Genomic DNA, 15,175 nt, shown 5'->3' with positions numbered 1-15,175 from the left:
TTGTTTGGGGGCATTTAAGTTGTTTCTCATTTGGTTTGCATTTTAGAAATCAATGTAAAAAATTCCTTCTTGGCCTTTACTTTCTATTGAGTTTTGAAAATAAAACATTATATAGCCAAGAGGAAAATCGGGCATCCAGCTCCTTATTTTTAAATAGGAAAGCTGAGTAGTTAAGAGACTTATCTAAGCAGCTAAGTTATTTATTAGCTATGTTATTACTAGAAGGTAAATCTTTTGACTTCTATTTTGTTGTCTGCCCTCCCCCACCTGTTTGTGGATGTATCTAGAAGAACTTACCTTGGTCATGCTATAAGGTATTCCATTGTTACAAAATTTTTGATAATTTTGCATTAAATTAGCTGTTTGTTCTTTATATTTTAACATTATACTATCTTATTAAAAAGTACTTAATGAAGAAAATGCCAGAAATATTAAATATTTACAAACGCATTAAAATTGGTGAAATAGTAGCTTAGTCCTTTTTTGTCTTTTATTGTCGGGGTAAGCAATTTTGTGTGAAATGTCAGAATATGAAGACATCTTTTGAATAGGGAATGATGCTAACCATATGGCCTATTCACAACCAATTGAATTACAAACCATGGCAGTTCCTACACTTTTAAGAGATGCTTATGTGGTCTTCCATTAACGTTCCACTAATGTGACATTTGTGAAAAGGTTTATATTTGGACATAATTTCCTGACCATATGTGAAGCCACAGAGAACAAAAGCATAAGTTAAAAGTGTTTATGTATACATTGACAGCTATCAGTTCCAAAATAATTCTTATTTCATGTGTCAGAATCTTTCTGGACTTTTAGAGTAGTCTTGTGTGTTTCCGTGTTTACAAGACGCTGGCTGTTAACATAGTTAAATTTTACTCATCAGGCAGGAAGAAGGATCTTAAAAATCATTGTTAGGCAGAAAAACATTCAAGTTAAAAAAAAAAAACTTTCCACATTTAATCTGTTAAACAATAGTAAATTTCTTATGAATCAGTGATACTGTAATTGAACTGGAGACATTTTTAGAGCAAGCTTGCTTTGGCTTTTTCACCCTCCGATTTGGAATCTGCTCACAGTACTGCCAGCTTAACCAAAAAGGATTAACTCTCATATCCAACTGAGAACACAGATAATTCTCAGTAATTGGTAAAAAATGAAGATGAATGGGGCTGAGAGATAAGGAGCAATTAGCTCATCAGCAGTTACAGCTGTGCACTCAATCCGGATCCATCTCTTGAGTCTCGGCCCCTTTTAAAGAACCTAAGCAGAATAAGCATAGGACACCCCCTCCCCAAAAAATTGCTATACCTGCCCATCATTTCTCTTGTCTTCCATTTTATTTCCTTACTATACAAAGACACCTGTCATAGCATGCTATGTAAATTACTACCTCTCTTAGGACCTATGTCTAAAGCCAATCTTCTTTTTAAACTTTTTTTTTATAACAGAAACCAAATGACTACTGTAGACACTCTTAAATTCCCTGTCAATCGTTTCATTATAGCAGCATCATCTGTTTGAAAATATAAGCAATTCCCTCATCTAATTATAGGAAGGATTTGAGGTTCATTAACATTGCCAAGGCAGAGAATCCAATGTGCAACTGCAGAGCTCTGCTTGGTGGCCTGCGTTCTCAGTTTCCTTTCATTTGCTTTCTCAAGGTCTCCAAGACTTTTTCCTGAAATCATAGAATTAATTTTTTCCTTCCAAATAGACACGTGTGTTAGAAGAAAGGAAATGACTCCAGCATGAACTATTCTATTTCTGCAGAAATGATTAAAATAATAAAAAAAAAAAGGGGGGGGGATGGTGAGCTGAAGAAGATAATGTTATCTCTTTATCTGTCTGTTTTTTTTTTTTTTTCTTCTTCTTCATATATTTGTTTGTTTTGTTTGGTTGGTTGAGGAACAGAAGAAGTAAGGAGTGAGAAATACTATTGAAAAACAAACGCAGGTCCTTATTTTTAATTGAAACTTTGATAACCTTGTAACTATGGGAAGTTTGAGAAAAAGAATCATATGTTTCGAGCATGTGAAATGTGTTCAGATTTGTAGAACACTGCATTTGTTACACTTCCCTATGTTCTACAACATTCAAAAAGAGAAAATACTGAAGTCTTAAGACTACTTCACTTCCTTAAAGAAATAACAGCCATTAGGCGGTTATGACTATAGTTTAAACAATGAGATTTTCTTGGGACATCTGTTTTGAGATCACATTTTGAATAGATATGAACTCATTTCCTACTAAGCAAGCAATCTACTATTGTTGATAGCTGTTTACCAGTTCTATGAGTCAGATATTAGCCAGTGGCAAAGGTCCCTCTTAAATCCTCCGAGTATTTTTTAAACTGTATACATAGTGTTTTCCATAAATAAAATGTTAAGAGAAGTAAAAATGCAGTCTTTTCCTGCCTCTTGTAAGTTAGAGTCCACAAACTTTTCTACTTGGGAAAAATGTTTAATGTATTTATCTTTAAAGAGTTATTTCCTTTGTTGTCATTAGCGAAGGGAGTAAGATACTAGGTTTAGCAAGTATTTAAATAACATAGAAACTATTAAGAGATGCACATTATGTCAATATTTATATAGCATTTAAAAACTAGAAGTAAAATTAAGTTTCCTTTATTTAGATTAAACTGATTATGATTAATTTACTATCCTCAAAAGCATGCATAATGCCAAAAAAAAAAAGATACACAGATAAAAACATAGCTATAGATGCTATCAAATTGACCTTGGGTTCACTGGTTTTAAATTTTGCCTTTGCAATATCCTAGTCCTAATTTTCAAGCAGCATTTTTAAACAGGTTATGTAGATCAGTCTTTAAAGCAAAAAAAATCGCAATTTATCTAGCCTGTATGTTGTGGATAGTGTTGCCACTAAAAAGAATCCAGGACATTTTTCCTTCTTATCTGCAATGTAGCTCATATCAGCCAACCTGTCACAAGATAGTACTTGATATAAACAAGAGATTGCAAAGACATCTCAGTAATCAATATCAGGATGGCTACAGTATGGAAACCCCAACCAGTGCATATCATTTGTCTCAGCATCTATTTCTATGGCCAAATGAAGCATTAATTCAAATCATAAATCTATGGTGATTTAAATCTGGGAATGAGCACCTGCCTGCTTTAATGATTTATTTTGTACATTTCAGTAAGCAGGAGATTTGTCCATATGAACTGACAGGTCACCTTCAGATGCCAGGAGCAGACTGTTTATCACCATGCAGACTAGCATCTCATCTTAGCAAGTAAATATTAAACTAAAAGAATCCAATTGATTGTGGATGAGGGAGAATGGCGACATGGCCATATATTTTACTCAGTGTGCTGATGCCTTACTCGGCTCTATCCTGAGTTCCTGACTTCTTCCAAAGTGATCATTCTGTTGGAAAGACGTGAGCTCAAGGTTACCATGCAAAATTGGGATCTAAAATAATTATTTGTCAGACTCAAACATTCCTTTGAACACTTTTTCTGGTTAATTTTTAAGATTCATATACAAACTGGAAAGGGTCATTGATAGCAAAATTATTCCATCACCTCACCAAGCCAAATCAAACCAAACCAAGCAAAAACAAAATCTATTTTCTTGAGCTGTAGGATTTATTTATAGCTAAGGGGGGTGGGGGGGAGACACATCACTGCTCTTACAAAGGAAAGCCTAAAATGTTTAACAGAACTTGTGAGCCAGATGAGTACAAGGGGAAAAAAGAGCCCGGTATTGGCTTCAAAAATGTCACTGGATTTGGGCAAGACTGAGTAGCAACAATACATCATTTAAGTAGCACCTCTCTGAAGGGTTTCACTACTTCTAAGAGCCAATTGATAGATTCATGAGAGCAGTGTGTATTCTGAAATATAGGCCTTGTAGATTCTTGGGATTCCTTCTAGACTTCATATGCTTCAACACCATTTCCTAACTGATTGTCCGGGAGGATCCAGCACATCCTGCCTGCTTACTTAGCCCTCTCACCCACAGATTGTATGCCCCTTGAGTGCTAGGCATGTATTGTGGCTATTTTATATTCCTAGTATAAGCTAAAATCAAATGTACAACAAAATCCAAATGAAATGACGTAACAACTGCCCTAAAATTGCCTCACAGTCCTGCCGCTTCACCAAGAATACTTGGGAAAAATGAGGAAGAAGCAGTTGATGGCAATATATGGAGGAAAAATGTAATTTTCAGGAAGACGATTTTGGAGAACTAATAATAATAATAGCAAAAATAAAACCAAAACTACTAATCTTACTGGTGACCAAACAATGTGATAAGCAGACATTGTAATAATGTAATAAACACTTGACAAATATGTTAATTCTCACCATGCAAATACTATTATTTATGCCATTTTCCAGATGCGGAATGTTAGGCTCAGAAAGTTTACATAACTTTTTAAAGGCATAGAGCAGGTAATTGTTGAACACTTACCAAGAGGCAGGCATTGTCCTCATAACCAGAGAAGACTGGGGCCACATAAAACCACAATTAAGCAACTGCTTTGATCTGTGAAAGCACAACCCCCACCTTCATCATTGCTCTCTGCCCTCCCCATCCTACTTCATTTCTTGCCAAACCCACTTTCCTTGATCTCTAGATAAATACCTGGGTGGGGGGTGCTCAGGAAGGATATTATAATAAATCAAAAATTCTTAGAGGTCAGTAGCATGTGAGAATAGAATGAAAATGGCAATAATAACATTTTTTTGCCTCAGTTAAAGATATCTAATGGCATCAGTGTTAACACAATTCCAAAGTATTAAGACGTTTTGGGAAAATTCAATTAAATTTCTGCATTTGGTTCAAATTGGCATTGTATGGTAAGAAAACTAAAAAACAGTAAAAACTGCCAACTAAATTCCTTAATGGAAAAAAAAGTCATTTCTTCCAACTAAGTTACACAAAAAAATCAAATTGTTTCCTTTTTAAGCGATTGTGATAGCCTATGTACCAAAATAATTAAAGTAAGCTACAATATGGTCAGTAGACCAATGTTATCACATACTATCAAATACTAAATATATATCTATGCTTAATTATGACCCATGTTCTCCTTATCTTGTGAGTTGGCTTCCCCAGTCTATTTCTGCTCTACTACCTGGGAAAATTCAAATGTAGGTACCATGTTTAATATGTTTTGACTTAAATGTTATTAAATTGCCTATTTTAAGAATTCCTCTTCACAACACCAAGAACAGCCTGAATTAAAGGCTTACTCTTCTAAATCTGGAAATAATCCAGATTATGTTTTGGAACGATAGCTATGATTTATAGTGGCTAATTACTTGTTTTTAAAATTGCTCAATATTGCCCTATTTTATATGCCAAAGCAAAAAGGCTTTTATTTTAAAGTAATGTATACTTAATAGTTCTAAAACCAAAATTATAATTCTTTCATTTCACTTTAATACTGTTTTAATTTTTAGAAGTCTAACTTATATGTATAAACTATAACATAAGCAATCCTCTGCCCTCCCTGTATTCCCCTAACAGCATTTACAAATGCAAGCACTGATATTTTCCTAAGTCCTTTTCAGTTTTAGAGTCATCTTTTTTGGTTTTCTTCCATGTATTTTTGTCCTTCTAAGAATTGTCATCACCACATACTCTCAATTAAAACCCATTTAATGAAAGCAAGAACTAATAGGTGACAATTAAATGTGACCAAAAAAATAAATAACAAGTTGACAGTTCTAAAAATATAGCCATATTGGGTTATCTATAGTAGGGCAAAGACCCACCTTGGTAAACTTTTAGGATATTTGCTTACACTAGAAAACTAAGCGTTTCATATTCCTAATGCGGAATATTAATTTAAAAATTGTTATACTCTGCATGGTCCATTTTAAAGTTTAAGAAGGCATGTTAGACATTATTCCATCCAAAGTAGTTAAAATAGCAATTTTAGACTGTAGAAGGAAAACTGTTATTTGGCTAAAACACATTTAGGTAGAATGCTTCATTCTTGAGTGATGCTAGGTAAGGTATTATATTACGTTTTGACAGTGGTGCAAATCAATCTTTCCCTTTAAAATGAGACATAAACTTGCCAGTTTAACTAGGATGCTATGGTATTTTAATAGTAAATAAGTTTTCAAAGATAATTAGGGAGACATTAGATTTATCGATATTGTAACATGTGAATTGTAATACATTTCTGATATGTCTTAAGCTGCTCTATGTAGTGCACAAATGTCAGTTATGTCTGTATGCCAAGAAAATAAAAATCTTTTCTAAAGGACAAAAAAAAAAAAAAAAATCATTGCTATTGGTCCTTGTCAGTTTCCCTTATTTAGTTCTGCTGTAAAGTTCAATTTTTCCCCTTTTTACATTCAAAGTTGCTCTTTACTATCACTGAAACAGTGGCACTTTGTGTTTTGTGTCTCTATTTCAAAATTACTTCCTACTCTAATATTCATGTGTAGTCTATGTTACCAGGAAACTTGTGAAAATGATTATTACTAAAATCCATAGTGTCCCTGCATCTACCCTTAACTATGTCTTAATGGACTACAAGTAGAAAGCTGCTGATTAACTTAAGAAATAATCTGCTAAAATGCTTGATGGAAGAGAATTGAATAGCCAGGAACATATGTTGGATATAGTATCTGGTGCACATCTTGCAATATCTAAATTTCTCTTGTTAAATTATATTTTGAGCACGGTTTCTGAATTTTAAACAGAAACAATACAGAATAGCAGCAGAATAAAATGTTTCAACACACCAAAACCCAGATGCTAAAGATTTCACTGTAAAAAAATTAACGCACATTTGAAGTTGTGTTTGACAAAACAAATTACGCAAATAGATATTCAGCAAAGATAAAACTATTCCTTTCAGTTTGAACATGACAGTTAACTTTTCATCTCTCTTTCTTCAAAGAGCAAGAAAGAACAAAAAATCAAGAAAATTAAAGTTGTATTTTTTTAAATGAGAGAAACATTGATAATGGTTACATATAGAAAGAATCAGCATCAACATAATTCTTATTCTTGGCAGCATATGAAAAGATTAAGTTTGTATGTTTTGCTGCTAATGATAGTAAATTTCTGACTTGATAACAAATGCACTAAAAGAATAAAAAATGTAGGGTCTCATTTGTACAAATGTTTCTGTCATCTTTGCTACTATACTCAATATTTTAGAATTCTGATGATTATTACTTATTCATATTATGAAAGATGTTAACTGAATGCTTATAGTAGAAATTAGAGCCATAAAGTTGATCCTATAATAAAACATAATGTTAATTATTCATTTAAAGTGCATGTTGTTAGAGACACAAAATGGTATGTTCAAAATTTATACTGTTTTGAAGCAAAAATACCAACTTTTAGCATGGATAGCCGATAGCTTGGTTCTGGAAAAGTTAAGTACTGTAATTAAGTAGCAAAGTGATCCCCAAAAGTTTCAGTGAAAATAAAACTTACCAACACTTGAATTCATGTCCCCATTTTCAGAATCTGCTCCATGTTGGTTATTACTGGCATGATAGTTGCTCATAGCTTCTAATTTGATTTTTTTCACCTTCATTGCTTCGGCAATAGCTGCATTGGTAGCAGCGGCAGCTGCTGCAGCTGCTGCTGTCAGACCTTAAAAGAATAAATTAAAAATGAGGTAATTTAAATTCCGATTTTTCATGTAATAGTCCGTGTACTTTATATAACACACACAAACATATATTAGAGTATCTGATTCCTTTATGCAACTGTCTGATGACATACATTCATTCCCAACTAGCCAATGAAACAACAGTGATATAAGGGGGAGAGTGCTCTCTAAAATCCCAAATTAAATGTTAGCAGAAACATAATTCATACATAAAAGGATAGTAGTGGAAATGCAGCCACAATTACCTCCCAAAGAAACCAATCTGAATATGTCATTCCCTGCTTCAAATACCCTACAGCTGCTTAAATGGAGTGAGAAATCTGATCTGCTAGCTTAATCCACAAGGCCTTACACTAAGTATATACAAACCTACCTCATCACCCAATGTCTTCATTGTTATGTCAAACACCAGCTACGTTGAACACGCCACCATCATCTATGCACGCCCTGCCTCTTCAAGCCTGTGGTTCCCCACATTCCATTCTTTTTTTCTGGAATGTTCTTGCCCCACGACTCACTTCCCTGCCTTTATCTCCAGCAAAACGATACTTGTGTTTAGGAGTCTTACTCCAAGCATGGGCTCCCAGCTGCGTGGACACCTTGTCTACTCTTCTATCCTGGACCATGTTTACTTCTGTGCTTCTATTATAGCATGTGCTATGTTGCACTGGGAATGTCTGTTTGTACACCTGTTTTCCTCACTAGATTGTGAACTACTCAACTGCACAGACCATGTGTTGCTACTCAGCTTGGTATCTCCAGTGTTCAAGGTGTTCAGAAATAAAATAAAATATAACAAAGGCTAATACTTTCATTCTAGTTATTAAATTAAGTACTGATTTAAGTAACATTAAAGTAGTTTAATCATCTTAATAACCCTATGTGATTGATCTTTCCATTATGCTTACTTTACAGATTAGGAAATCATGGCCTAGGATTTAAAACAACACATTCTAGTCACAGAGTTGACACTTTTAACCACTGTGCCATGAAGTTTGTACAGAACAGCTCATCTCTGTTCATCCAGAGAGCGTGAGGGAGGGGTACACATGAGATTAGAAATAGAGTTTGAGACAAGATCTTGGATAATCAGATTGTTAAGGCCATGCTGTTTTGATACACTTATAAAGAGGGACAGCAAGCAGAGGTGTCTGAGCAGGGGAATGGTTTGTCTTCCTTAAGTGTATGAACTTCTACCAAGACAATTCACTTCAGCCTGGCATCCCTCATCTGCAAAATGACAGATACTGGAATATATGAATAATCTCTCCTAATTCTAAAACTTTAACAGTGTATGAGAAGATATATATCTCCTCCCACACACAAATATTCTTTTTGCTATGGCTGCTTTAGGATTTCTGACTGCAGCGCTCCAGCCGTTTGAATTTATCTGTGTGATTTATTTCCATTCCCAGCTGGTGGATTAGAGACTGAGCACCACTCTCCTCCTTTTCCTCCCTACTAATCATCACTTCTACTTAATATAGCAAATAAGTTACAGCCCACGAAATTATAAGAAAGTCTTTTTTCGTGGAAATCTCTGCTATTTTTTTAGGGCTTAGAAGAAGACTTCACCTTTCCTTCAGATCAGACCAAAGAGGCCCTGACAACCTTCACCCCAATGCAACAAGACCTTCAGATCAGATCTGTGCATGAAAAACTGCTAACTGCCCCTTAAAAGGCACTGATATAAACTCAAAGAATCCATCTGGGTTTGATCTGAACATTCATTGCCTTTTAAGTCCCAACTTGAACTGATTCTCTCATCTTCCTATGATTGAATTTTCTCCCCAATTACTCATTTCCTTCAAAGATGTTTTAGAACATTTTCTTTCCTGTTCTCTTAAAATTCTCTTTGTGTTTCCCAGCAAATCTTTTTTCCTCAATTTTGCCTTGTCGCCAGTGTGAACATCCCATTTGTCCCTTCCTTTGGTTGCCTGATATTGACCCATCTCCTATTTAAGACACTTCAAGGGCTTTGTATTTCATTTACGCTGCAGACAACTCTTGTTTGTAGTGTCCAAATAATAAAGATAAACCTACAACTGGAGATATGATGGCTAGTATTGTACAGATCCAAATCCAATAAAGTAGCATGAGACATAACTATGCATGATATGGCCTTGGACATACCATCACATATTCTTCAATATGGTTTCTTTATCTGCAAAACCATTATAATCCCAAAGGAAAAATGTAAGGATTAAATAATATAAACCATGTGAAAAATGCCATTTCATGTTTAGTAAAAACTAGGCATACTATACATTCTAGTTCCTTAATAAGTAAAGTCATGGCCCAGCTGTGATTCCTGCAGGATATCTGTAGACTGGCATTACACCCTCAGCTCCAACAATCATATTTGTCCTAAGGAGACAACGTTAGCAGTTGATTTTTAAAAATACTTTTTATAATTTTATTATTTAGCTGATCATATGTATAGTACTCCTTTATTTTTGCATTTGACAGTTTTTCCCAGATTTTTATATCTGATATAAATCGAAAAGATGTATATGTGTCTTATACACACATATATGTACACATGCTATTATCTTTACTGCAATACTTTTTATTATTCTATTTTTAGCCCAGTTTTATGAAGGCAGCAAGGAAGTTATGACATACACAACAGTTGCTGATTTTAGTTCCACTGATTCACCTGGTCGTTTGATGAGTTCTCCATTTTAATTCTTTAATATCTTTCAAATTCAACCAATTTTCTTCCTTTCCACTGTCCTCTCCAACCAGTGCAAGCTTCCATCTTTTCTTTCTTAGAAAGAATAAACTCTTAATAGCTTGTACTTTCCCTACCTCCAATCTCTTATTATTCTTGGAGTAGTCAACAAATGTAATTTTATGAAGATGAAGATCATGACACACAATGCCTGTGCTTAGGCTCAAGTCCAGTGCTTCGCATGGTGGTCATTTGCACTCCATTTCCTGGCCATCTATGTAGAACCATCTGTTCCTCCTGCTCCCCTTTGCTCTCTGTGCTCCATCCTTTCATTTCCTTTAATGGACTACCTCATTCCTTCTTTCAAGTCAGTCTTTGCACACACTGTTCCCACTTTCAGGAGAAGCCCTCAAGTCCTCAGTTCCAGACCTGCATGTGCCTTCATCATGCAATGGCTTAAATATTCTGCTCTCAGAGAAGCAGGATCTGGGGCCTGACTCTTCATTCCCTACCTTGGAGTTCAACATTTCAAGAATTAGCTCAAGGATCACTCTTTTGAAGAGCTGTGCCTGACCTTCCCCAACCCATTCCTCAAGTAGAGTGAATGATCCATTTGCTTGTGCTCATTTCAACCTTGCTGTATGTGACTTTGGCATTCCTACAGTGCATTAGGATCAGCCATGGAGATTTCAAAGCACACAACTTCTGAGCCCTACCATCTGAGATCCTGACTGAGTAGGTCTGGGCTAGTTGGGGCCCCTGCATCTGTATGTGTTTGGTTAATTTTACTATTCCACAGCTCATTTTAATGTGCAATCTGAGTAGAGAAAAGCAGTCCTTTGAACTATTTATTGCTCTTTCTGGGAAGGGGGAAAGGGCTAACTAAAGAGAGTGGGATTAGGGCTAGGTTCTCTAACTAAGTTATAGCACTTAAAGAGCAGATATACTTTCTTATGGTATGTATCCCAAACATCTACCACAATGCCATGGCACAAACTGTCACTGGATGAAAAAAAAAAATGCTTATCAAACTAGCTTACTTGGAAAGCCACAGGAGAAATATAGTAATTATTTTGACAATGTCAACGAAAAGTAATTTAAAACATTATTTTTGTGTTACAATAAGTGTGACTATACTCAAAGTAATAAAGCTTGTTAATTTAATATAAAGTATAACTCTCCAAAGGTATATCTTGCCTAGGGCTGGAGAAGATCACAAAGGGTTCATCCCCCTCTACATTTATGGCACTTCCTATTGGCCTTGCAATGGCCTTTTCAAATCCCTGATGTAACTCTCAAATCCCCTCCAATTTGCTGCCTCTAGTAAAAATGTAGCTTGCAATCTACACACTAGGCTTAGGTACCGACTCCATTGTATATGTTGTTCCCTAACAAAGTTTTTTGAAAAGAAAGAAAAAGTGCAATCAATTCACAAAATAACTCAAGTCTTTGGTCTACACTACATAGAAAATTCAAACTATGACATTTTCTATATAATCAAGAATTGTCCGATTGTATGAACACTGTCAACCCATACATTTGGCACACCTTATTACCTTCTTTTATGATCCTTTTCTCACTTATCATAACTCTTCTCACCTGGCCTCAGATTCATGGAGATTTTTGCTACTCCTTACCCCCACTTCCATATTTCACCCTGAAATACCTCATATTACAAATTACCACTGCTTTAACTCTTCTGAATAACTCACTTTTCCCTCAGAACTGGGCAATTCAGTGTTTCTAAAAGTGATCATCTGCATCAATTCAGCTGCAGTGCACAGCAGAGATGGAGGTGTTGTCTTCCCCAAGCCCACATGCACTGAATCTGTCTCTGCGATGAACTAGGAATCTGTGTTTTTGCATTTCAGCCAGTTGGTTCTGATGCTCATTGCCTTTAGATTATTCAGTGACAATAATTTACACTAAAGTGCATATGTATCTTACAATAAATAGTTATTAACCAAGTAGATCATCATTGCTGTGGTATTCAAAAATGACTATGCTTAACAATCAATAAGGAAAGTAGTTAAAATACAAACTCGTATGAGACCAAAAAATCAGAATTTTGAAACATGCTACTCTAGTGTGATGCAAACTTTGTGAAAGCGAGGCTCCCTGTGCGCCTTTAAATTACCACCTGGGGGTTGGACACACACTTGAAGCTCTGGCATGGCAGGGTGGGGGAGGGTGGCAAGGGCAATATATGTAACCCTAACAATATCTGTACCCCCATAATATGAGGAAATAAAAGGAAAAAATTATTTTTTAAAATAAATATATTTATTTATTTAAAACAACAAATAAATAAAGTTACCACAGCACAAGCACAGAGGCCAGCCAGGTAATATAGAGCACCTATGTATGTTATTGATGTAGTAGCCAACATGTATCAAATTTACCTGGAATAGGGAAGCAAGATATATAATGTCCCATGCTTCAGAATTCTCATCTCTAAAAATAGGGACAACAATTCCAATGTCTCATGGGTGTTGTGAAGAATTAAGGTAAAATAACATATGCTACAGCATGGGCACATGATAGTCAATATTATAAAGTACTCATGATATCTATCATGTCCTTATAGGTTTACCTTTGTTCAGTTACTTGCAACGATGCGAATAACAAAAGGCATCTAACAGGATAGAGTGAGAATTTAGCCCTTTGATAAATGGATATCTAAAAGCCATGTTTCTATCTAATCATTTCATTTAGCTGTGTATATTGATCAAATTTATCATAAAATAACTAAATTCTTCAATCTGTGCTGTATTGATACAAAACGTTCACTATTTCAAATTCAATACCCTAAAACCAACCCACGGATTTATCTTTTGTAAGATAAGCAGGCAACATTACTATTTAGAACATTATTTTACTTTGTAAAGATAGTTTTTTTTTTCTTTTGCCTTCTACTTTTAAAAAACAGCCTTTAAATTCTTCAAATGCCATTGTACAATCCTGATCACTCTCTTGAAAAAAGGAAAAGTATCTTCATTCCATTTATTTCAAATAAGTTAGTACCCTTAGTTATAAATAGAAGATTACAAATGTAGATTATAAATATCAATAAAAGAGACATATTGCTGTCAAATTCTTTCTCTGATCTGTTTGTTTGCTCATTAACTTGAAAGGTCCAATCTTTGATCTTTGGTTTCAAAGACATCAAGATGACTTCCAAATGTTTGATATGTTGTCTACTTTTACATTGCACTCCATATAAAATGCATCTCCCCAAACCTAATGGTTAAATAAAATGGGTTATATCCAAGAGATGGTAAGTATTCAAACTTTCCATATGATAGACTCTTTATTAGCACATGTTACTTTGCTCAAATTTAGAAGAAACACTTTTAAACATGCAGTAGGTTATAGCCAATGATAGTTATTATTAATATTCTGGAATTGATAAGTTATTTATGTCTGGCATTCTTCCTACTGATTATTCAGGGAGACAGGCGGCTTATAAATATCTCATCACTCTGCCGTCACAGAAATTTCATCGACAGTGCTCATGCACAGCTATTAGCAATATGAATCTAACCATTACAAGAAGGAGGAAAATCGAACATGTGGCATTAATACGCAGTCCTGGTTCCTAACCATCTGATAGGCAGATGGTGTGAAGCGGATTCTCCAGCTGAAATGAAGGGGCACATCATTTAAAACCTTGTTTGCATTCTAACTGATATCAGTGCCATATTGATATACATGATACATCATGGCAGTATTTGAACAATCTAGTTTGTTTCAGTCATAAATGTTTACAGCCTTGTTTTTTTAATCTTATAAGCATGTTCAGAAGAGTGTATTTTTAATTTATGAAACCTATTGTTTACTTCTGTTGAACTAGAAGATTAGTGGAAAGCAGAAATATTAAATTACTTCAACCAGAGCAATATAACCAAGACAGATGAATAAAGTGGGTTTCTATTTTCAATAAGGATGTTAGCAAAGGAATTTTAAAATTAGCTCAGGCATTTTGTGCATTAAATACATTTATTCATTTAAACCTTTCAGCTATTTTTCCCCAAGTGGCATACAGAGAAACTTAATGCTTTACATAGTCATTCATTTAAAACTCTCACTGTGTGCAATTAATCTTGTCCAACAATTCAATTCAGAAAGTAAAACATCAAAAAGCATAGTTCAATTCAACAGTCATTACTGTGAAGTAATCTTTCTGCTGCTGACAGTTCCTATAGACTCTTTGCAAAACTCTGTTGAAGGTGCATTGTAAGCGCCATATGAGCTTGAATTACAACTCAATTGAAATCACTCCAAGTCTTAGAAGAACTCTTGGCTCAATATAACAACTTGAAAACACCAGTACCTTTTTTTTCACCCTGTTTTTGCCTATCCTTATTTAAATACCAGCTGTCCAAAAACTGACACTAATTTTCAGTTATTTTATTTCTCAATACTTTCTAAATAAATTGAAATTGTGATTGAAACATGCCTGTCTTCACTCTTGAACAATTAAATAACAAAAATGATTAGCAGCTAAAATAAGTTACTTAAATGTGAATCTGGTTAGACTGAAGATTTTGAGTGTGGACTTGTCTCTTAATGTCCATTAGACTGACTTTTCTTGGCCTTTGAAACACATTTGTATTCTTCAGAGAAAAAGGAAAATTGATCCTTGAGGCCATTAAGGGCAACATTCTCTATACCAGTTTTCAGTTTTTCAATTGATTAAATTAGATTTTTTAAATGTTGGATTAACAAAAAAGGCCCACTAATTTGGAGATACATACAGTAAGAAATGTGTTATTATAATATTAATAGTGACTGATAAATCAGGAATTTGAATAGCTTAACATCCCAATTTCCCAGTATGCAGGGTTTATAGCAGCAGTGAAGTCGGAAGG

At 34.7% G+C, this 15,175-nt stretch overlaps 1 protein-coding gene across 2 annotated transcripts in view; it reads right to left on the bottom strand.

Moving 5' to 3' along the window:
• DACH1 (dachshund family transcription factor 1) overlaps positions 1-15,175 on the bottom strand; it is a 408,633-nt gene that overhangs the window by 182,034 nt on the left and 211,424 nt on the right. For both annotated transcript variants that reach the window (XM_020290319.2, XM_076009384.1), the window contains exon 3: positions 7,450-7,611. In XM_020290319.2, the coding sequence (XP_020145908.2) occupies positions 7,450-7,611 (162 nt within the window). The remainder of the gene's footprint in view (positions 1-7,449; positions 7,612-15,175) is intronic.

Source organism: Microcebus murinus, chromosome 13 (assembly GCF_040939455.1).
Source record: "Microcebus murinus isolate Inina chromosome 13, M.murinus_Inina_mat1.0, whole genome shotgun sequence".
NCBI classification, from domain to species: Eukaryota; Metazoa; Chordata; class Mammalia; order Primates; family Cheirogaleidae; genus Microcebus; species Microcebus murinus.
This window is presented reverse-complemented; position numbering and strand designations above follow the sequence as displayed.